The following is a 24619-nucleotide window of genomic DNA, read 5'->3' on the forward strand; positions in this document are numbered from 1 at the left end:
ACAGTTGAAACTGACATGACCCTAAACAAAATAAGCTAGGCATAGTAGGGAAAAATAATGCATGATCTCACTGTGTATAAATTCTAAAACAGTGGAACTTGTAGAAGGGGAGAAAATAGTGGTTAAGGGAGGCTGCAGAGATTATAACCAGAAGATGGTAATAAACGAGCACAGGATTTCAATTAGGGGGATGAAAATTTTTTTCAGGTCTACACAACAGATAGTTAATAATGCACTGTGCACAACTGAGATGTGATCTGAATAAGTTAATTTTAAAAAGGAAAGAAAAATAATGATGTATTGTGCTTTTGAAAACTTCTATCAAACAAATTTATGCTCTTGCTACAAAACTGGACTTGATGAATAAGTTAATTAGCTTGATTTAATCATGCTACATCATATACATATAAGGTCAAGTTGTAGCATGAAAATATACAATTAATATAAAAAATTAAAGCTGTCATTTGATAAGGAAGTTAGCTTTATAAAACATGCAAATCTTGGTACTGGGGGAAAATATCACAAAGAAGCAAAAGGAATTCTATTTATTCATTTCTTGCCCTATTTTAGAAAACACATCAGCCACTTAGGTGAAATTGTATGAAATCCTGTAACTACTAATGATGACTTGCATTACATAACATTCTCAGAACACTGAAGGGAAACAGTACATGCCTGAGTCAAATGCTGACTTTCTGCTTTCCCTATAGAGAATGCAAACTACAATAGGAAGCTGTCAGCTGGGCTGTCACAACGGTGTCAGAGGAGTGTGCCACTGGCCTTCCAGGCACAGAGTTGGTCCCTAAGAATGGACATGAAACAGTCTTTCCATTCTGCAAAGGCTCCTTTATTCACTTGCGGGCATCTACCTTAGAACAATGCTGGACTCAGATGTAGGGTACATGGCTAATCAGAAAGAGATCCAGTTTGCTTCTTGTAGTTAGCTGCGTTTCATCGTTTTCTTTATCCAGGACAGGAAACTTGAGACTCTGGTGAAGACCCGTGGAGCTAAACCATTTGTTTTCCCAAAGGAGACGATGCCTGCTGCTGCTTTGTTACACACGAGAGGTCCTCCAGAGTCTCCCTGGGAATTGAGAGAGGAACAGGGGACAGAGATGTTGTTCATTCTTGTCCCAACCTCCCTCTCATGCCAGGATGCTCTCAGAGAAGCATGACTTGTATGCTCTGTTTCTAGGAGGCCAGAGGGCAGGCCTGGGGACCCTGGCTTCCCAGCCCTGACTGTGGGCATGGTTACTGCTTCACCTCCCTCCTGAGGCTGCCTCTGCCCTTTCCCCAGGCCTGTGAACCACTCTTCATGAAGGTGTGAGGGACCCTCATCTCCAGGCTGTTGTTTAGGAAAGTGGGAAGAGGTGAGTGGGCCTGATGTGGGCATGGAGGACAAGCCCATTGACAAAAGTGTGTGTCTGCTCTGAGGAGACACCTGGTTGTGGTATTGAGACACTCAGGAGCATAGCTTTCTAAAGCCTGGGCCGATAAGTCACACGTTGTGTTGCACACACCTCCTGATATACAAGCTGCCTACAGCAGAAGCTCCTTGTCAGCTCAGAAAGCCCTAGAAAGTTCCTGGTGCCTCTTGTTTCCATGAAAAAAAGATCACAGCCAGTGGGTAAAGGAGTCTCTTGACATTGGGTCTCTAGGTCCCAGAATCCTTTTCCCCTCCCACTGAGCCCAGAGAGGAGGGCAACCCAACTTACCTTAAAAGAAGCATGTTTGATCTTCGGGTCCCCCACACATATCTCACTGGCTTTCTTATAATAATCTGGATAGAGCGATTCACACTCCTGATCCTTCTGTACTGTCAGCTCAACCTCCTGTAACGTGTTTGGGTATTTACCCGCTCGGTCCAACATTCCCCAACCAGCCACATAGCACACATCCCCTGGCTTCACGTGGGCATTGCGCCTGGGCAGGTTGAGGGGCCTCACAGCAGTAGTGGTCTTGGCCTTTCTCTTCAGCTGTTGGGAAAGAAACAAGAGTCCATCTTATCATCTGCTGGCCTGAGACACCATGAATATCAGGATGGAAAGGAGAGAACTGAGCAGGATGCGAGCAGGAGGGGCAATCCCTGGGCACAGGTCTCACCTTTAAGAGCATGATGTCATTGAAGAAGTACTCAGTGTTATAGTCAGGGTGGGGAATGAATTTTGCCACAGGGATGATCTGTTGGGTCGTCTCCTGTTCTTTGATGTTGTGAGCCCCCAGTGTGACATTTATTGAGCTGTGCAGAGAGCAAAGGGGAGGTAAGAGATGTGAAGCCAGAGAGGATGCAGTCCAGGAGCTGGGAAAGGCGGGGTAGAGTGGGTGGGGCTCTAGCTGAGAGAACTGAAGCACCACTCACTGTATTCGAAGTGCTCGGGAGCCAGTCAGCTCTAAGAAGACAAACTGCATTGTTTAGTTTGTATTGCATTGCTAACCCCAGTGGAAATGTGTTTGATCCCTTAGCAGTGACCCTAGTGCCAGACTGCGTCTCCTTCATGAGACTTGCCAGGCTCTCTCTCATCCCAATATCCTTAGGAAGAAGGCAGTGACTCCATGGAAGCTTCCCAGATGATGGACTCTTTCTTGCTCCTTACCTCCCTAAACAGTGAGCCGCGGTCATCACAAAGTCTTCTCGTATAAGGATGCCACCGCATCTCAGAGATTTCGGACCCGTGACCTGAAGAAAGGCCATGTAAGGACGAGAGTGGGCCTTGGCCTCATGTCCCCCGATGATCTCGCCTGAAGGAAAGACAACCTTTCTGTGTGTGCCTGCTAGTCCACCAGATGGGCTTTGTTTGATGGTTCCAGACTTGCTAGGCATTTGGGAGCCAGGGAGGCCTGGAGTCAGAGCACTGAGAGGAATGCCCTCATGTTCCCCTTCTTAAAAAGGAGAGAAATGTAGAACTTGATCTGTCAATTTCTCTTCTACATAGTTGAAGGCAATGAAATCTCTGGACAAGGAAATCGTAAATGCTCATCTTGTGTCTCCCAACTTCTTTTCCCAGAGAGTCTAAGGCACCCTGGCCCTTCCCCCCACCATCCTGTGATGCCTGGGGCAGATCTGCTGTCTAGAGAGCAAGGCTTCAGTTCACACTTTGTGGCATCCTGTTTCCTTAGGCCTGCTCAGTAAAGGTCTCTGGCTTCATGACTGCTGACTAGATGTAGGTGTTGGCATTCTGAAAAGCAGAGAAATCAGTGTCTGCCCAGTGGCTCATACTTGAACACTGTGGAACCACCAGAAGCCTGGAAAGCCCAGAGTTGGAGGGAGGGACCTAGTGACTTGGTATTCAACAAAATTACTTGTTCTGAGAACAGGGACCACTGACACCTAGACTTCTTTGATGAGTATGTGGTGAGGGGAGGGCCTATATATGCATATCATATATGCAGAGGCCAGGCCCGTTCTGTCTGCTCCTGGGGAACATAACGTGTTCCGCTTCGCAGGAGCCTACCCTTTACCATGTGCATCTAGGGAAACCCACTTTCCAGGTGACAAAGGCATGGTTCAGGGGGAACATAGCACTTAATGGCTTTCCTGAGAAAACCCTCTGCCCTCCCACTACCAGTGACAGCAGGATTAGGCCAGCCACCAAAGGGAAGTTTTGCTCACTTACCTCCCTGTGTCATGGAGGCCAGAGAGAAGGTCAACAGGACCAAGAACAGCTTCATCTTCCTTGGAAGGAAGACCACCAAGGTCCCAGCTTCAAGAGTGTTATCCTTGCTCCCTTTTAACCTCTAGGAGAGGAAGGAGGAAGGTTCAGCAACCTTATGCCCCCTGTCTGCTTTTATGTACTTCATCACCAACGGCTTTCTATGAGACTTCCTACCCCCACTACCTCAGCCTGATGACGTTGTCTGGGTGCTCGTGTGACAATCATGAGGTAACCACAGCAAAACCCACAGCTGGTGACTCAGAGCATCACCACTTACAGCCCATGACAGGAATATGAAGGTAGACCTTGAGGATATGGTATCAGAGGCCCAGACACCCAAGTTCCCAGTGGTGGAACATCAGTGCTTTCAATGTCACATTGCTGAATCCATTGGGACAGGTGTGCATTAGTCTCACCTCTTGTACTGGGACCAGGCATGAGGTGCCCAACTATTGTGGGTAATTGTGAGCATCCACTACCAGAGTACAGCTTGGGGAGTGCAATGGTAGAGTGATGGACAAGGCAGTAGTTGAAAGGCCTGCCAAACATTCAGCAACCTATCTAACACCATAGCTCCAATTGTTCTACATGATAAATTCCTTCTTACAAAAACCAAACAATTGACATTTACTGATCAAAAATAAAAGATGTTTACAGCCTCTAAGAATTGAGCCACTGACTGACAAAAGCCTGAGTCATCCCTGCTTCTCCAGGAAGGTTGACATTTGTGCAATGAAAATCTGTGAACTAAGGATGAGTAAGGTCTAGTTTACCAAAGGACAGTCAGGTCACTAAATTGCTGATATAGAGCAACATAAGAAAGGAAATCATGTTGCTAAAATTCAACAGATTTTTTTTGTGTGTGTGCATGCACATATCTGTATGTGTGTATGTAGGCAGAGGTAAACCTTAGAGGTCATTCTCAGGTTCTGTCTGCTTGTTTTTAGAACATGGTCTCTCACTTATATTGATGATTACGCTAAAGTGGCTGGCCAGAAAAGCTAGGGTATCTTGTCTCTATCTCCCCAAAGCTTGGACTTTAAGTGTTATCAGCATACCCAGCTTTTTCACATAGGTTCTGGGAATGGAACTCAGGTCTTCTTGCTTGCATGGCAAACACTTTATAGACCCAGCTGTCTCCTCATCTTCCTCTTAGTGTTTTTTATATTCTGTCCAGAGAGTGAAAAATATTTATTTAGTATAAATAAGTGCCCGTTATATTTACTATCACTAGATATTCATTATTTACTACAAGTCAACCTGTCAGAACAAAAGAACCATGAGATCAAAATACCAACACATGATACAGAAGTTATTCAATTCATTCCAACATTAAAAACAGTAATGACTTGCTCACATGACATAACAAAACATACCCCAAAGGCCATTATTTCAGCTCCCCTATACCACAATATACCATGGACAGTCTCAATAACCTCATCTTTACCAACATATCCATTCATAGAGACTGCAGAGTCCCAACATGAAAGAATTTAAAACTTCCCATCCCTTTGGTTTTATCACAAATTACTGTTAATGAATGAAAACAAATCATACAAAGTCCAAGGTATTTTATGTTGGTCTTTCCTAAGAGAAAAAAAAATCAGATTTTAGTGAAGAAAATCTTCCCTCATGCAACAAGTTTCTTAGCAGAAAAAAATAAATATGTTTGAAAATACACACACACACACACACACACACACACACACACACACACACACACTTTTGATACAGGACCTGGAGGACTCAAGCTAGAATGGGCCTTGAGACTCCTCCTTGAGGACTTTCTCTAAGAATATCTAATGGTGCTTTGCAAGCTTCCAAACAAAGAGCAATTAATAGTCCTACCTAGCTGTAAGACCACAACAATGACCAGCACAGCAAGATAGACCTCTTGGAGGGAGTATAGCGTGACACATCCTAGGAGGTAACTAACACCTGTCTAATTAGACTTATGGGAATTAATGCTGATCCTAGAAACCTAGTCAACTACCTGTGGACGTGACGTCATGGACCCCAGTAGAGGAGAACTTACTACTGACAGTTTTGTAAACCCACTGCATTCTAAGTTAACTATCCTTACATCACACATCTGTAGCTCTCACTCCTCATCAAGAAAGCTTTGTTTGCAGCAAATGGAGATCATTACAGACATCCACACACTGGTCAAAATGCAGAGAACAACAGACCATGGGGTGTCCAAGTCCCAGTCCATACTTTCACAACACAGTTCCTATTCATAAGGTTCTGGGCACATCATAGAAAGATCGTGAGACCCAGAAGACTAAGAGGCCTGCTAAAAGACATGGCAAGACTGCTGCATCCATGAAATCTAAGCAACATAGATGTCTATACAAGACCTACACAATGACAACACCAACTGACATTCCAGGGTGGGGGGAGCACAAGACCCCACTCCTAGATGAAGAGCTACAGCCAATTAATAACCGCCAAGGAGGGAGAATCAATTGTCTGTAGGAATAAACCTCCTGATAGGTTATCCAATTCCAAGTGGCCAGCCCTAAACACATTTACACACAAGCAACACTAAGTGAACTTACAGGCTGTAGTTATAGAGGTGTGTGTGTGTGTGTGTGTGTGTGAGAGAGAGAGAGAGAGAGAGAGAGAGAGAGAGAGAGAGAGAGAGAGAAGGAGAGAGACAGAGACAGGGACAGAGACACAGAGAGACACAGAGAGACACAAAGAGACAGAGACAAAGAGAGACAGAGACAGAGAGAGACAGAGAGAGACAGAGAGAGAGAGGTAGTCCTGGGAGGAGCTGTAGGAGGCAGAGTGAGATGGAAATGATATAAGCTCATGTCTCTAATTCCTTTGAGCTTATCTTGCAATGCTGCCTTCGTGGTCATGAATTGCTTTAGTTTGTATTTATCTTGTATTTACTATTGCACTGATTTTGCTGGAGATAATAGTCTTTGTTGGCAGTTATTTACTCTTCTGGCTTGAGATCTATTCATTCCGCTCTGTCTCACCTTTTCTGGTTTCTGCAGAGAAGTCTGATGTTATTATGATGAACTTGTCTTTGTAAATGGATTCCTGTCCTCCTCTTTCATCTTTTAGTGTCTTGGTTGTATTGCTGACATTTTAACTAAAATGTGCTATGGAGAGAGTGCTCTCTGTTCCTTTCTCCTTGGGTTCCTAAATGCATCTTGTTTTCAGCTGTTCACTTCTTTGCAGCAATTTGAGAATTTTTCTTCTATTTTATGGAATAGGTATTCTATGCCTTTAAGGTTTTATTTCTTAATTGCAGCTTATTCTTCTATCTATGAATTCTTAGGTTTTGGTTCTTGATCACATTACAGAATTCTTAACAAACTATGGTCATTTCTCAATTTTTATTATGTCTGAATGTCAAACTTCATCAGATCCACCTCCCAACTTAGGTATTTTTTTTCTGCTTGAGCTAGTATACTGGTGATGCACCAACATTGTGATCTTTTTAAAAAGGGATTTATTTTATTTTTAATTACTTTTCAAATGCAAGCATCTGTGTATGGGTATATGCACACAGGTGTCATTCCTACGGATGACAGAAAAGGGTATTGGGTCCCCTGGGCCTGGAGCCACATGGCATGAGTGCTGGGAAGTGAACTTGAGTCCTCGGAAAGAGCAGTAAGCAATCTTATCTGCTGAGCCCAGTGACCAGCATGCATTTCACTGATGTCTCCCTCTGCTCGAATTTGCTGTTGAATACCATTGGAGGAGCTTTCTTCTTAGTTATTGACTTAGTTATTTTCTACTCTTTCATATGTTGCTACGGACCTCCCTTAGTTCCTTCTCAAAGTTTCTCTCATCTCTGAATAGATTTAAGAAAGGAAAAACCTTTGTGAACTTCCTAACATCTAAGATCATTTAAAAATATGTCATGTAAAATATCTCCAGTATGACTAGGTCATTCTTTACTCTTTGTTTTCTCTGGAATTTTGTGTTGGAAATCAGAGAAAACTGAGGACTGTGGATTTTGCCCATCAAGGCCACTTCTTTTCTTTAAAGTGGTTTGTTTCTACAAATGAGAAGATAGAACTCACATCTGAACCTTCTAGCAAGATGAACTCTTCTCATCCTCTCTCTTGGGGTCTCATGCTGTGAACCTTCTGACCACATCATCTTAGGATGTGGCAAATAGTTTGGTTTGAGGCAAGTAAGATGTACGCTGCTGAATCACTTACCAGAAGCATGGGTTTATAACTGCAAAACTTGTGGTTTTCCCTTTATCGCTTCAACTCATGTCTAATAATTCCTGTGTCTTATCATTTATCATTCAGTCTTTATGTGATAACTCAGTTGTAAATAACTCTAATATTTAGTTTCTCTGTTTCTGAGCAAATAACTCACAAAAGACCCACGAAATGTCCATTAACATAGGAGAGAATCTGGGCCAAGCACTCTCTTTGAGAAACCATGTATTGCAGAAACCTGACTCCAGGAACTGCATAGGAATGGCACAGTGGTGTTGCTCTACCTTCCCACGGGTGCTACTAAGAAATTAGTGACATCATTGTTCTGACCACATTTCCATTTGTAATCACTTATCAGAACCTCCGATATGTCTAGAAACTACACATGTTTAATGTTTTCTCAGCTTAAGTTTCTAAGTCTGGGAGGCTGAGGATCAGTTGCTAGGCCATGGTAAATCCACCAAGGCCCTGAGTAGTTAGTTCCTGGGGGGCTTAAGGAATTGTGCATTTAGCTCCCTTTGGTATCATATGCTATAGCTCTGACTCTGTAGCTAGAAGTACAATAAACATCTACACAAATTACTCAATAACTCTTGGGGTTCATGTCAATGCATGCCTTTAGCTTAGTTCCTTTCTACCTAGAGTTGTCGCCTTTAACTCAGTCTTCACAGGAGGAAGGAAGATGGTCCTTTTTATTTTTCCTGTTGAGGTTTTAAGAGTTAAGAAGGGAAGAGAAAGCCCTTTCCTAAGAGATGCTCAACCTGGCATCTGCTGGGCACCTCAGAAAAGACTCTTGAGTGTGTATTAATTCCCAGATGACTTATGTAGAGAACAGATAAGAGGGGGCAGGGCACATCATAGATATCTGAAACAATTTGTGTGTGAGCACTCACAAGCCAGAAACTGATACAGGTACATCTTCATCAAAATTGCTCTCCAGCCTACTTGTTGAGAGTGTTTCTTCACTGAACATAACACTTGCTGTTTTAGCTTGACTGTTGGTCAAGGAGGCCCTGGAATCCACCCATGTCTGCCTCCCAGTGTTAGGGTTACAGCTATCTGAGGCAATTCAGACACCTGCAACTGCTTTTAATTTTGTTTCAAAGACAGAGTCTCACTATGTAGTCCTGGCTAGTCTGATGCTTACTGTGGTTCATCCTTGAACTCACAGAGATCTGCCTGCCTCTGTCCCCAGAGTTCTGGGACTAAAGGAGTATGCCAACACTCAGCTTTTACATGGGTGCTGGGGACCCAATCTCATGTCCATATGCTTGCTCAACAAGCACCTTAGCCACTGAGCCATCTGCTCAGGCCTGTTCACACCAGTTAAGGATGCCACTTGGTAACAGAGTTTGTCTAAATACATTGTCTTAAATACAAATGCAATGAAAGGGAAGTCAGAGAAGAAAGAAGGCAAGTGGCATTGAGATTAATCTACACCTTAAAGTGTTTTGAAGGTTGCGCACAAGAGCTTCACGTGCACTCTCACTGACTTCTCTACACTCTGCATGGACGTGGTCATCTATCAAAGAGACTCAAAGATGTTATGTGATGTACCCAAAGGTCGCATAGTTTTAGAAACACATAGACATACGTATGTAAAATATGCTCCTGCTTGAGTGAAAACTTCTTCTTTACCGCTTTGAGAAGTGGTAGAATCCACAGTGGGCAGATTTCAGGAGCAGAAAGTGTTCTAATAATCAGAGTTCATCTGAGAATGCTTGCTCTGGAAAGCCCTGGTGCTTTCTCTCCAGAGAGCTAGAGAAGCTGGCAAAGATGTCATTCCTGGCTCTGGGAGGCTGCCATGAGTGCGAGCACAGTGTCTGGGGCCATTTGTGGTTCTGAGTATCTCTCAGTTGGAAGACTTTGTTCTGAGGTCTTGGGGCTTCATTGTCGTGTTCTAGGCTGTATGATCTTCAGCTATCAAAAGGAAATGTTGACTAATCTTTAGGATTAAAAAATTTTAATTATAGGAGCATTTCCTCAAATAAATTATACATATAAATAAAATTTATAAAAATTATATATAAAACATAAAAATATATATGAGTTAAGGTATCATTTGACATCATATATATACATGTATGTATACCTTTTGCATATATATTTATATAATGTGTGTATTAAGATACATATAATTTTATATGTATAGTGTGTGTGTGTTCACATGCATACATGTTATTGTTAAAGTATTCTGTTTGTATATTTTGATTTCCTCTTCCCTAGCATGATCTTGGTACATGTTTTCTCAGGAGTATTTACAGCATTCAAACAGATTATCTGAAGCCAACTACTCTCTCTCATTATGAAGGTAGACAGTTCATTAAGAGAGTTGGCTGTAAAGGTTTTTATGGGCAACAAGACATAAGGGTCACAGGAACCTAGAGGAAGGAATTTCTCCCATGTGAAGAAGAGTTTTGTATAGATTCTTTGTGTGTGTGTGTGTGTGTGTGTGTGTGAGAGAGAGAGAGAGAGAGAGAGAGAGAGAGAGAGAGAGAGAGAGAGAGAGAGAGAGAGAGAGAGAGAGAAGAGAGAGAGAGAGAGAGAAGAGAGAGAGAGAGAGAGAGAGAGAAACAGAGACAGAGACAAAGTGAAAAATAGAGAGACAGAGAGAATTATATATATGAGTGTTTGTAAAAGAAAGAGTGTAAGAGAATGTGTGTGTATATTAGAGAGAAAATGTGTATGTGAGAGAATGAGACAGTATGTATATATGTGTGTGTAAAAAGAGTGTGCATAAGAGATTGTGTGTATGTAATAAAGTGTGTGTGTGTGTGTGTGTGTGTGTGTGTGTGTGTGTGTTGGTGAGGGGCATTCACATACAACTAGAACTAAACTTAGTTCCAAAGCAGTAGCCCAGATTGACATCAAGTCTTGTAGAGAGTGGCTGCTGGTCATGTCCTGCTAGAAGTTCCAAAGTACAGAGGGGCCTAGTACCTATAAAACGTCTCACTCCATATGCATGGTCTGTAAAGGTCACTGTGGGCTTGTAAACTAACCATGATGGCTTGTGGGTGAGGGCCTGTTTCCCCCTTTTTTATCTGGCACTACAAATCCAGTGTTATTTAAGGAAGACAAAGATAGATGGCACTTATTCCATGTCATGGTTTGTAGTGATCTGTGTACTCTATAGGGTGTCTGAGAAATGCTTTCCTGGTTGTATCTGTTCCTCTAAGGATAACTTTCCTGGTTGTACTTTTCTCATCGCTTTCTCATCCAGTGGCAAGGTTCTAATGAGTATAGAGTTGGAAACTTTCAGACCACAAAGTTTCCATGTTATTTCTAACCCACATACCTGCTGTTCGGGCCTCAAATGTGACAATACACACAAAACTACAGACAAATACTATTATTCTCAAGCAAGATGGGTTTCATCTGTGTGCTTTTCCTCTTGGGAACCTTCTGATGGCACTTCTCAAGACTGTTTCATGAGGGCAAGAGGGACAGTGCCCATCATCCTTGTTTTTGAGTGTCCAGTACCAGGCATTTTGTAGATGCTCGATATCTATTTGTTTGGTGGTGATTAATCTCTCTCTCTCTCTCTCTCTCTCTCTCTCTCTCTCTCTCTCTCTCTCTCTCTCACACACACACACACACACACAAACACAAACACACACAGTCCTTTCTAGTCCTTCTGCACCAAGTTTTTTTCCTACTCAAAGTGCAGCTAAAGCCTGGGAGGGCAGTGAACTACATTGAAACTGGCAATTAAAACTGGTAAAGAGGCTGTCATTACTGAATGTCCTGTCCAGTGAACTCTGATCTCCCAGGAATGTTGGCCGGACTCGGTAGCCTCAACTCTGCCGATGTGAGATGGTTTGAATGTTGTGGGGAAAGGTTTGCCTGGCTACTCTGACTGTTCTGGAGGCAGCAGGTGCTGCCAGGGCCTGTCAAGCAAGGCATGAGACCGAAGGGCACCTGCTTGACTCAAAGTGCGCTGCTAGTCCACCAGAAAAGCCCCAATAGAACAAACATGGGCTGAGAAGGAATGAAGGCCACTGGCTCAGAACAAGGTCAACTAGATAGGCTAGAAGTAGGCCTGGGATTCCCTTCTTTTTAGCTCTAACATTGAACCTTTATCTTTGGCTCAGGACACTTCCTTAGCATGTCCTTAATCTCTCCTCGATTGTTTTTACATTGCTTTTGCTTGACCGTGACATGGTGACCTGAAATGGAATGTCTACGCTTTGAGAGCCTCTTATCTCTGATCTCCCTGCACCAGACCACCTCTCCTTTGTATTTACATAACCCCTATTTTATTTTATTTTATTTTGGGTTTTTCAAGACATGGTTTCTCTGTGTAGCCTTGATTATCCTGGACTCAGTTTGTAGACCAAGCTGGCCTTGAACTCACAGATATCTGCCTTCTTCTGCCTCCCGAGTGCTGGGATTAAAGGTGTGTGCCACCACTGCCTGGCTTATAACCCCCGTTTTAAGAGTAACAAACTATATATAACCAACAAGTTCACAAAAAGATACAACAGGGATAAGAGCCATCAAAAATAACTTTCAGAGCAAATGGATCAACAACTGCTTGAGATTTTGGAATTTCCTGGGTCATATTATCACAACATTGAAGATAATTGGAGGAAATAGGAATTAATGAAATGTCATAACTTTCTTTTTAAAAAAATTCAACTCAAAAAGATATGTTTACTCTTTTTTATAATTTTATGTGCATTGGTGTTTTTCTTGCATGTCTGTGTGTGTTGGATCCCCTCCACTAGACAGTTGTGAAGCCATGTGGGTGCTGGAAATTGAGCTCAGGTCCTCTGGAAGTTGCTCTGGTTATGAGCCAGTCCTCTTAACCACTGTGCCATCTCTCCAGCCCCATAACTTTCAATAAATAACAGAGGTGTGTGCAAATGTCTATGTGGGTAAGACCACTTGCTTTAGAAGTGTGAGGAGCTGCGTTTGAATCCTGTAAACCTATGTAAAGCTGGGTGTTGTATACCTGTAATTCCAGTGAGAGTGCAGGTTGAGACAGAATGATCCCATAGGCTCACAGGTCAGATAGCCTGGATTACACAGCCTTAAATAAAGATGAACACTCAAGGTTGTCCTCTGACTTCCACACATGCTCCATCTATGTACATGCCCTCACACACACATACACACACACACAAGCACACAGACACACACACAGAGAACTTTAAAAATAAAAAAATATATAATTAAAACAAAATTGAAGACAACAGAAAAGATAATTTTTAACTTAAAGAACTATCAGAAGGCACTACTAGAGCACAATGCAGAAAGCTAAAACTACTCAAGCAATTAAAAACCACTAGAGGAAAATGAGCCATGTTTATAAAATTTTCAACAGTATTTAAAAAAAAGACAGATTAAAATAAATAAATGTCCATAGGAAAATCAGTTAGGAGAAAAGTCCTGAGTTTCTTGATTAAATTTTAATTTTTATAATTTAAAGAAATGTGTTGTATTTTTTATGTAACCACTAAAAGCACATGGCTTCCAAATAAGAGGAGAGGAAGAAAAGGGCAGAGTGAAAAATGCAATCCACCCAAACAATGGCAAAAAAAGAGGTCAGAAGCTAAATGATAAAAAGAGGACAGAAGAAAGGAAAGAAAGAAAAAAATGAGCTTTAATGCTGTGAAATGACATGGAGGGACTGTAAATGTTTCATGTTAAATGAAAAAAAGCCAGTCTGACAAAGCTGTTTGCTAAGATTTTCAGTAGAAATACTGAAGAGCAAAACTGTACAGAAACAGTCAAGGGTGAAATCATTGGCAAGAGTGGGTGACAGGGAAGGAATGGAAAGGTGAACAGATTGTGGGGAGCACTGAGGTTGTTCTGTGTTATGCTCTGGGATGTTGGTTGTTATGTCAGTGTAAACATCCACAATGTGCCGCTGGGGAAGAAAGTCAACAGTGAAGGAGGCTGTGCACGTGAAGGGTGGGGTCAGGGGCTATGGTGGACACCTTTGAGGCCTCTTCTCAATTTTGCTATGAGGCTAAAAATGTTGTACAATCCAGAAGACTTTAAAACAAATAAAACAACCCTCTTCATAGAGGTTGTGACAAGCACAAAGCATAAAGTCAGGTGGGTGACAGAGAAACAAGTCAAATAAATTATACTTAATATAAGTGTTCTAAAGGCCCTAGTTAAAAGTCAAAGGGCATCATACCACTTACAAAAGCAGAGCATAGCCCTGTGCTTCAGGCAAAAGGTATAAAAAGCTAATAGTAAAGACAGAAAGCAGGAAAAAGAAACTGCTCATAGGTGTATTAACAAGAAAAACTGACTTTAAAGATAAATGGAATCACAGTGGGAGCAAGTGGGAGGGTGCAGCTTGGGGCATTCCTTCCTTTGTTTCAGCCTGGGAATTGACCCTCCTAGGAGGCCTCCTTACAAATTACACACAGGACAGCCCTCCTAGATGGTCTTCCACAAAGTCTCCCTCTGCACAGACCACTCCCCTATAAGTCTAGATTTTTCTCCTCCACTGTTTTACGAGGGATTGTGATGGAAGGTCTTTTCTTTCTTCTCCCTCCCTCCCTCACTCCCTCCTGCCCTCCATCACTTTCCCTTTCTCCCTCCTTTCACTTCTTCACTCTGTCCTTCTTTCCTTTCTTTTTGAGACACAGTCTCACTGTCTCACTATGTATACCAAGCGTGTCTTGAACACAAAGAGACCTGTCTGCTTGCCTCTGCATCCTGAGTGCTGGGTCTAAAGGTGTGTACTACAATGCTCAGGCATCCTATTCTTTCCTCCTTCACTCCCTCCTTCCTTCTTTTCTTCCTTCTTTCCCTCTTTCCTTCCTTTCTTTTATTCTTCACCTTCTCTTGTTCCCTTTTGCAATGAATCTTTGAGAACTGACTGGGAGTTTTGCTCCCTTCCTCTCTCCAGGTAAAGCCAAGCACACGGCATCCTGAAAAGGTTGTCAGCCTCACTGAGGGAAGCCCAACCTGAGCCTTCAATGGCAGTCTCCCTGGAACAAGATGTCTATGCTGCCAAAGACTGTGTTAGAAGAGAGAGTTCCACAGCTCAGTGCTCCAGAGTCCCCACAGGAAACCATGAGTCTCAGAGAGAGGGTGCTTCACCCTGTGCCCTGTCTCATGCTCCATTCTTGCCATTTAACAGTCGAGTGGTTACCAACTAGACAGTGATGACAACTGTCAAAGTGTAAATGAAGGTGACAGGTGTGTTCCAGAATGCCTTGAAGGGACATACGGGGGGGGGGCTTTCCTGTCCTGAGGGAACTGTGAGGGAGGCAGAATGTGGCACAAAACAGAAACTAGGGGGCTGTAAGAAAGCACCAGATAGTTCACACGTGACTTAGGGACGCTCAGAAGACAGTTAGAAACTGAGAACCAGAAGAGAGCACCTTCCCAGAGGCACTGGGTTGGGAATTGTTTAGAAGGAACATGTCTCCAAGAGCACTTCTGTATTTCCCTGTCCTTGTGGAGGGCAGGGGCTGGGAAACGCTGCACCTCTGAGTTTTTCTGACTCTAATGATGACTTGGTATCTGTCATATGATTTTATCCCCTTTGTCTATTTTAAATATTTGGTTGCTTCCAACTTATATGACACCCACCATCCTTCCTAGATAGATGCCTTACACTTGCTCTTTTCAGAGTAGAGATTAACTGTGTAAGCCTTGTGTTGTCATTTTATATGATGAATTAATTTTTATCTTCTAGTATCCCCCCAACTCCCTCTTTATTTGCTTTTTGAGACAGGATCATATGGTATAACTCAGGCTAGTCTAGAATTTTCTGTGTAGTCCAGGCTGGCATTGAATTCCAGACCCCCCTTCCTCAGCTTTCTGAGTGCTGGGGTTATTGGCGTGTGCCATGGGCTTCCTCTGTTCCCTGCGACTTCCAGTCTAAGTTCCCCACACCTATATAAAACAACTCAACTGAAATATAATTCCGACTTGAACTCTGGATAGATGGAAGTGAGGAAGGCACAACTGGTACTTGAGGGAAATGTAGAATAGGCTGATTAGAGTGCATTGAAGGCCTAAATATTAAAAGTTCTCAATTTTATGGCCTCTACATGTATAGTAGGCATTCCAATGGCTTAATTAATCAATTAGTAATAAAATTTGACAGTTCTCTCAGTACTTTAATTATAATAATAAAAAAGTATTTCCCTGAAATGTGTTATAGAAAGACTGCAAAACACTGGAGGAGGGTGGGTTGTGGCTGAAAATTCATTTAATTAGCCCATTAACTTGCAACTAACTGTTCTAACCATAAACCACCACTCTGAGGTTCACTCTGTCAAAAGAGCCACTGACATTTTACAGTCTTCACAGCCACAGCTGGAACCTCAGAGAGAGAGAGAGAGAGAGAGAGAGAGAGAGAGAGAGAGAGAGAGAGAGAGAGAGAGAGAGAGAGAGATCGTTGTGTGCCTGAGACTGACAAAGGGATACGTATGGCACATTTTGAAACTTTCTGTTCTCAGTGCTGATATGAGGGAGCCAAACTATAAGAACCCTGGGAAATTAGGATCTAGGGAGAGGATTTCACATCACACAGGTAGAGATGGAATGTATGGTGTGGGCAATATTTTTAATCCAAAAGGAATACACAGAGTTCTTTGTGTATGTTGCCAAAAAATATTGGGAGCCAAATGGTGAGTGCCAAGTGTTTTTCCTCTGGAGAACAGAGTGCACACACATGCTTACTTATGACAGCAAGTGTACTGAAGGAAAAAAATCACAAGACAATATAAATGGTTAATCTGACCTTTTCATAGGGTCATCAAAGTTTTCCTGGAAATAAATATTTGGCAGTTATGCAAAATGTACAGTTGAAGATGAGAAGTGTTTTCTGACCCTCTCACTGAGTTAGGGGCTCACATGTCCTGATGTTTTAGAGTGCTTGAGTCTTATAAAAAATAATGAGGAGCCATGCCAACACAAGACTTTGTCCATTTTCCATCAAGCATATGAGGTCAAAAGCAGTAGGAAAAAGCTGATGAATTCAACTCTTTTAACATTTGAGTCTTCTGTTCAACAAAAGCATCATGAAATTTCAAAGCAAGTTTGGAATGGGAGACAATGTTTATAAGCATCTACCTGGTAAAATGCAATACTTCTAATTGTTGAATAACATTTGACTCAACTTTAGGTATCAAAGAGGTTTGACAGATGTTTCCTTGAAGACCAATCTCAAAGAGCTAATAGATTTTGAAAGCAATCATAAAACCCACCAATATTGCAATGGTTTTCTTAGAGAGGTTCATTAACATGCAATACACAGAGACCCATTAAAGAACCTGCCTGAAACTATCCCAGAAGCAAAAACTGGAAACAAGCAAACTGTGCTAAAAGTGAATACTTATTTTCATAGGCCTTAGAGTGTTACAGCAAGTGAGCTGTATTCACATGTGTCAACTAGAATAAATCTCAAAAGTATATTATTGATTACTTTCCCCAAAAGAGGAAGAAAGTAGATTTCATAGATGATAGATTAAAATTTTTGACAATGTATTTGAAATGTACAATGTGGGCATCTTTCTTTAAAATACAATTATTTTAAAATAATAAATGAAAATGAGGTTTCTAAGGGTTTAGCATAGATAGGGCATGCCACCGTTTAAATTTAAAAAATTACATATGTGTGAGTGTGTGTGTGTGTGTGTGTGTGTGTGTGTGTGCACATGTACACACACACACACACATCTGTGCACTCTATATGTCTGGTGCCCTTAGAAGTTTGAAGGAGGCATCTGAGCCTATGGGACTGGAGTTACAAATGGTTGTGAGCTGCCATGTAGGTTCTGGGGATTGAACTCCGGTCCTTTGGAAGAGTAACCAGTGCTCTTAACCACTGAGAGAGACATCTCTCTATCTGCTAACTGAATCATCCTTGGTACTTTGCAGTGTGGCAGCCTGACTTCTCATGGCTACAGTCCACCTGGCCGCTAACCCTGAGCAACGGCTGTGTTTTTTTTTTTTTGCTCTTCCCGCCCCCATTATCGGCTCCGTCACTCAGAACAACACATAGATGAATCACAGTGTGGAGCAGCCAGTGTCAGAGTCCTCAGGCTCTCAGGTGGACTGTGGCCATGGAGCTCACCATCCCTTCCTTCCCCAACAGCCGTCTCTTGTGACATCTCTCCAGGCAAGATCTGCTTCCCTTTGCTGGTCTTGCTAACCAGGCCCTTTATCCCCAGGACTCCATCTCAGAGGTTTTCCAAGAGTTCAGGATGTGGTGACACTTTGGAGGAACCTGTAGCATCTACCATGGGAGTTGAATGTAAGCTCACTTCATCCTTTCTTCTCCATGTCTCCCAAGCCTACGATGGCATACTTTGCATGGAAAACTTTATGAATGTCCCTGGAAATATAGGAGACCAGACAATTTTTATCCTGACATCTAAAATTATCCTTTCCCTGTACCCCTACGTCACTGTTGTTAAACATTTAAAGTAGGTCCTTGCAGAAGCCTTGTGAATTCTGCAGCTCTCCTGACCTCTGTCTGCAACCCCCATCCCTCCCCTTCGTGTGGTGTAGTACCACTGTCCCGCTGCTGCTCAGCCTTTCACTTTCCTTGTGCCAATTACTAGAGTCAGATTTTCATCTTTTAATCTGCTCGTCTGACTTTTTGCAAAGCTAGTCAATTGGGTGAGAGAGATGGCTCAGTGGTTAAGAGCATGTGTCACTCTTGTAGAGGACCCAGGTTCATCTCACAGAACCCACACGATGGCTCAAGCATCCCTGACTCCTGTTCCAGGAATCCAGTGCTTTCTTATGACCTCCACAGGTCACAGGCACCAGGCATATACGTGGTATACAATGCTTATAAATTAATAAAATAAATAAATCCAAAATATTCTTTAAAACAAGTTAAATAGCTTTTGATTTCCTACAGATACAAGAAAGTAAAACGTAAACTTCTCTAGATGCCAAAGTGTTTGGGGGTTTGGGGTGATTCAGTGAGCTGAGCCTGGAACTGTCACCAGCTCACCGTTTTGATCTTAGAGCAATGTTGGGTTACTTGAGATTACCAAGAAATGCCACCTTTCTCCTGTCTAAGCTGCAGCTGTGGCCTGTGTGGTCACCCAGTTTGCCTGGAACCTGTTATCTGACTTTGGTTGGGACTTAAGGCCAACTCCGCCACCTCTAGCAGGCCTCCTCATGAAGTTTAAGAGGTAGTTCATGTCTCAATCATTTTAACTTTCCTTATACAATTTATCAGATGTACTGACCCAATCAGCCAGCAGATGGAATGTCTCCTTTGGACTCACAGTATCTCAGGGCAGGGTGTGTGCCAGGTAGCTTTTTTGCTCTTGAGACTTTGACACAGATGGCAGAGGCGCCATCTTTCTCTGGAGCATCGCTTCTGAGGCTGAGGCATTCTGAAGCCTCCGGGAGAGAGAAAACCTCTGGGTCCTCTCATTAAAGACCTCACTGCAGCAGAAATAAGGGGTCCGAGTCAGCATTCAGAGGGCTGGGGGCAGGAGGATTGCTTTGAGTTTGAGTTCAACTCCAGGCTGGGCTACAAAGTGAGACCTGTCATAATCAAAGAAGTGAAATAGGGTACCCCGACTGGCACTAAAGGCACACTGTTGTCCTGCAAAAAGGCTGGGTCTTTATATGTCTACATCTCTATAGCAGATCAAGCAGGGGACTGGACAGCAGAAATGAAGCCACTTCTAGGCTGAGGCTTGTGCAGACCTTCATGTCAGTCAGAAACCCAGGGTGGAGGTGCTGATGGTTAGACAAGAACCAAAGAGACTTCATTCCACAGTTGACATTTCTTATTAGTTAAAGTATACTTAGAAGGATGAAAAGCAAAACCGTGAGTGGGAACACAGCTGGTGCTTACTACATAGCATTGCTGTTCACAGTAGATGCCGCATTCTTTTCCCCACTATGCTTTCTTGCTACCCAGTTGATATTCCATTCAGGACAACAACATTTTCCATGGAATTTGCCAGATTTCAAACCCCTCTAGGAACTTGTCTATCTACACTGTGTTCATGGTAATTGCCCCTTGGTTCTTACTATCCAGTTTGCCCTGTTATCCAGGCTGAAGTCAGATCTCTTTTACCTCCCGGGGGAGGTGGATGCTAAGGCTTCATCAAGATATTCCTGCATCTGAAATTCTTTTCACCTTCTGGAGTTAATTTGAGGGACATAAGTCTCAGAAATAGTTTGAGTAGTTTGGATTGATCCTAGTATTGACCAGGCTAGGTCAGGAGAAGGGAGCATCAGTTTAAGGAATAAAGGAGGAAGTATTGCCATGGCCTGATCTGAGGGTCATGGGGGCCTGCTTGTGTTTGGTCTTGTATCCTGGGAATCTGGGAAAGAGTGGTCTCCTGCCATTAGGCTCACACTTAACTATGCCAGCAAAGTACTCAATGCATATTTCAGTTCCACTATCAAACTTAATTAAAATCCCCCCTGGTGGTCTCAGAACAGGCTTCCTGTTCCTAGCTGGAAGACACTGAAAGAGAGATGCTTAAAGTAACACAGTGAACTTGGTGACAGGCTTGCGGTTTTTACACTGACCCTAGTCTGCTATTTCACCTGAGGATTCAGGTGGAGTGAGGCATACTGCTTCCTGTGCACTTCCACAGATGTGTCTGCAGGAGTCCCCTTATTGCTGAGCAGGTACCACATCAAAGTGGGTGCTATAGTTCCAAGGTCCAGAAGGGACTCTGTATTTATTTGCAAATGTGAAGCACATTGATTCACCACAGAGCCCTTATTTGTCTGTCTTGCCATATAAATATGAGGCCCTTCAATCATCCCGCAAAAAATTTTCCTGGCTCATATTTGTATAGAAGGTTCCAAGATCTAATATTCTCATCATAAAATTTGATTATCATTTGTAACATTTTCCTGACCAAAAAATTTCTCCTGATTCTTTACTAAAGGCAGTCACTTTCTTCCAGAGTGGAAATGTCCACAGCCAAATACAATACACTCATTCTCCCAGGCTCTCTTGTGTGTGGATTTACATGCTGATGGGGTTCTATTAAATGAAAGTCAGTGACTAAGACTTGCAGAAGACATTGCTTCTTTAGTAATCGGTGTCAATCTTTAGTAAAAGATTCAATCACAAAGCTAAGGTCCCTAGCACTCCAGAAAAGATTTTAACATGGTATCTTGATTGACCATTATGCCTGGGGAAAGAGGGATCATCTGTGTCAGAGAGATGACACCAAGGGCTTATCCCTACCTACTAGTTCCCTCTCTTTTCTCTTTCTATAAAAAGAACCTCTTTTTTGTTGTTGTTCTGCATTTCTGCCCATGAAATAGCTACTGGAGCTCTGAGAAAGCCCTCTTGTAAATTCACCTTCTTGTCATGTTTTTCAAAGGTTGTCACCGTTTCTACAGAATGTTCATGTCATCTCATTCATCTAAAGACCTGAGCTCTGGAAACACCACACACTTGGAACTGAGGGCATGGTGGCCATTAGCATCCTGACCATTAGATTAAGGGGCATTAGTCCATTGTTCTTTGTAGAATGTGGTTAGGCCATTCCCTGGTTACATGGAAAGAAACTCTTTTACTAAAAGAATTCTGAATACCAGGTGATTTGTAGCTTATATCATTAATCCAAAAGAGAAGTAGGAAATATTTTTAAAAAGGAGAGGGTGGATCAAAGTTAAAAAGCCAGAATAAGTAGAAAGAACTAGTAGTGGGGGAAGTTGATGAAAGGCTGCCAGGATTTGGCTTTAAAATACAAAAAGAAGCCCCCAGTAAGAAAAAAAGGATCAACTCTTCCAGCTTAGAGACAGAGCTATGTCAACTCCAGGAGTCCTCTGAACAACACAATGTCACTACATACTAGAGTCCTGGATGCTTCTAGGGTGCAGGTACAATTTAACTCAAGGCAACCTAGTGAAAGTTACTATAGAAGTTCTGAGGTCTTTTCTCTCTTGCATGCAGCATACCAGAGGCATGTGCAATTCTCATTGAGGAGACTGAAATATATGGAGCATGGCGGAAACCTACCCACATTTAAATTTTTGTTCCTGCAATGAAACTTGCATGCTAACAAAGCCATCATCTATTGAGTCTCAACATTGTCTACTTGGGGGCTAAAAGTAGTAACCAAGTAGTTTAAGTAAAACGATAAGTCAAATCTCAGAAGAAATAGGCATGTAAAACTGCTTTGCATATGACAGAGAGTATGACAGCAAGTCTCAGACACCATGGCTGGCTAAGGTCTTTGTAGTTTTAAGCATCAGATAACAAGATGGCAGATGTGAACAGTAACCATTAAGACTTGTAAGATATGGAAATATCAATCTCCCTTCTTTATTATTAAGTTTTGAAAAATTAAGTCTATATTACAGGTCTGTTAAAGGTTGTTAGAATTTATCTGAAAAGGGTAGAGTGCAGAGGGCTGTCTGGGATAGGAGACCTGCACAGGAGGAACAGTGGCAGCAGACCTCCTGCCTTTTTGCCTTGGCAACTGTGGTGTTAAAACCTTGGATCCATGACTTGACACTAGATCAGGCAGGTCTTAAGAAGAGTCAACTGAGGTAAAATTCTATGCCAGTTCAAGAGTAAGGTATGCAGGAATCAAGACAGCATCAACATATTGAAAAGACAAGATATCTTATATTTGAGATGTTAGATTTTCAGAGCTCAGGGAACCTCTATGTGTGTATTGAGGGTGGAGGACATCAGAAAAACGAGGCCCTTGTTGTCAACTGAGAAAAGCTCCTATGAACTCTTCAAGACTGAAGTAGCAAGCTCAGGGCTGACATGGGTCGCTACCAGGTCCTCTGTATATATATATATATATATATATATATATATATATATATATATATATATATATATATATATATATATATATACAATATCTTTCATCTTAGTATTTTTCAATGAACTCCTGAGCACACAATGAGCTGGTCTCTGGCTCTTGTGCCTGCTCTTGGGGCTCCTTTCCTCCCATTGGTTTGCTATGTCCAAGTTCTATGGGACCCCATAGTCAACAATTCAAATGAGTGCAACCCAACCCCTCCCCTGGAAGCCTGGCTTGGCTACAAGAGATGGTCGGTTGAGACACTGTGTCCCCCATTACTAGGAGTCCTTGTTAGGATCATCTTTAGAGATTCTAGAAATTTTCCACAGCACTCGGTTTCCACACCTCCCCAAGTGCTCCCAATTTTGTTTGGTCTCTCCCCAAACTCTCTCTCTCCACACCATCTCCCCACTCTGTACCTGATTCACCCATTCCTGTCCCCATCTGCTCCCAGTACACCCCTAAAATCTATTCTATTTCCCCCTCCCATAGAGATTCACGTGTGCCCCCCAGATCTCGCCTCTTTATCTAACTCCTATGAGTCTGTGGCCTGAAGCTTGGTTATCACTTACTCAATGGGTAAAATCCACTTACAAGTAAATATATGCCATATTTGTCTTTCTGGGTCTGGATTACCTCATTCAAGATGGTTTTCTTTCTAGTTCTATTCATTTGCCTAAAACTTTCATTGTGTCATTTTTAATAGCTGAGTAATACTTCATTGTATAAATACACCACATCTTATTTTTTCATTTTTCTGTTGAGATAAATCCCGATTATTTCTAGTTTCTGGTTATTATGAATAAATGATCAATGAACATGGTTGTGCAAGTGTCCCTGTGGTGGGATAGAACACACTTTGGGTATATGCCTAAGAGTGATATAGCTGGATTTTGAGGTAGATGGATTCCAATCTTTCTGGGGAACCACCATACTGATTTCCATCTTGGCTGTACAAATTTGCACTCACATCAACAATGGAGGCGTGTTCCTCTTGCTCCACATCCTCCCCAGCATGAGCTGCCACTTGTTTTTTTTATCTTTTTCATTCTGACAAGTGTAAGATTAAATCACAAAATAGTCTTGATTTGCATTTCCTTGATGTCTAGGGATGTTGAACATTTATTTTAAAGTTTCCCAGACATTTGAAGTTGCTCTGTTGAGAATTCTCTGTTTAGATCTGTATTCTATTTTTAAAGTATATTATTTGAGTTCTTGGTACCTACTTTCTTGAGTTCTTTACATATTTAGGATATTAGTCCTCTATTGGATGTGGAGTTTTTTTAAAAAAATCTTTCCCATTCTATAGGCTGCCTCTTTGTCCAATTGACAGTATCCTTGGCCTTACAGAAGCTTTTCAGTTTCAAGAGGTACAATTTATTAATTATTGATCTTGATGCCTACATTGCCAATGTTCTGTTCAGGAAGTCATTTACTGTGCCAATGTGTTTTAGGCTATTCCCCACTTTCTCTTTTCTAAGGTTCAGTATATCTGGCTTTATGTTGAGGTCTTTGATTTACTTGGACTTGAGTTTTTACGGGTGATAAATACTGATCTATATTCATTTTCTATGTGTAGACATTCTGTTATATCAGCACCATTTTTCGAAGATGTTGTCTTCTTTCTAGTGTGTATTTATGGCTTCTTTATTTAAAAAATCAGTTGTCCCAGTGTGTGATTTATGTCTGGGTCTTTAATTTGATTCCATTGATCAGCGTGTCTGTTTTTACACAAACAGCATGCAGTTTTGTTTTGTTTAATTACCATAGGTCTGTAGTGCAACTTAAATTCAGGAATTGTGGGACCTCCAGCAATTCTTTTATTGTTCCGCATTGTTTTAGGTAACCTGGCTTGTTTTGTTTTGCAGTGAGGGGAGGGAGGGTGGTTTTGGCTGTGTTTATTTGTTTGTTTGTTTTTTGAGCCAGGGTTTCTCTGTTGCAGTTTTAGTTTCATTTAGTTACAGGAATCTTTTGTTTCTTTTTTTGGTTTCTTCTTTGAACTCTCCATCCTTTTGTAATCAGT

At 42.0% G+C, this 24619-nt stretch overlaps 2 protein-coding genes across 2 annotated transcripts in view; one reads left to right on the forward strand and one right to left on the reverse strand.

Annotated features, from left to right (window-relative positions):
• Positions 1-24619, forward strand: part of LOC311589642 (granzyme E-like) — a 162897-nt gene that overhangs the window by 60951 nt on the left and 77327 nt on the right. The gene's annotated exons all lie outside the window — the stretch shown is intronic.
• On the reverse strand, positions 826-3788 carry LOC311589648 (granzyme B-like). Its single transcript, XM_084768209.1, has 5 exons — positions 3615-3788; positions 2595-2739; positions 2104-2239; positions 1716-1976; positions 826-1084 (listed from the first exon to the last, which is right to left on the reverse strand). The coding sequence occupies exons 1-5, from the start codon at positions 3667-3669 to the stop codon at positions 941-943; spliced, it is 741 nt and encodes a 246-aa protein (XP_084624335.1). The 5' UTR covers positions 3670-3788; the 3' UTR covers positions 826-940.

This window comes from Acomys minous (assembly GCF_964271855.1).
Source record: "Acomys minous genome assembly, chromosome: 18".
NCBI classification, from domain to species: domain Eukaryota; kingdom Metazoa; phylum Chordata; class Mammalia; order Rodentia; family Muridae; genus Acomys; species Acomys minous.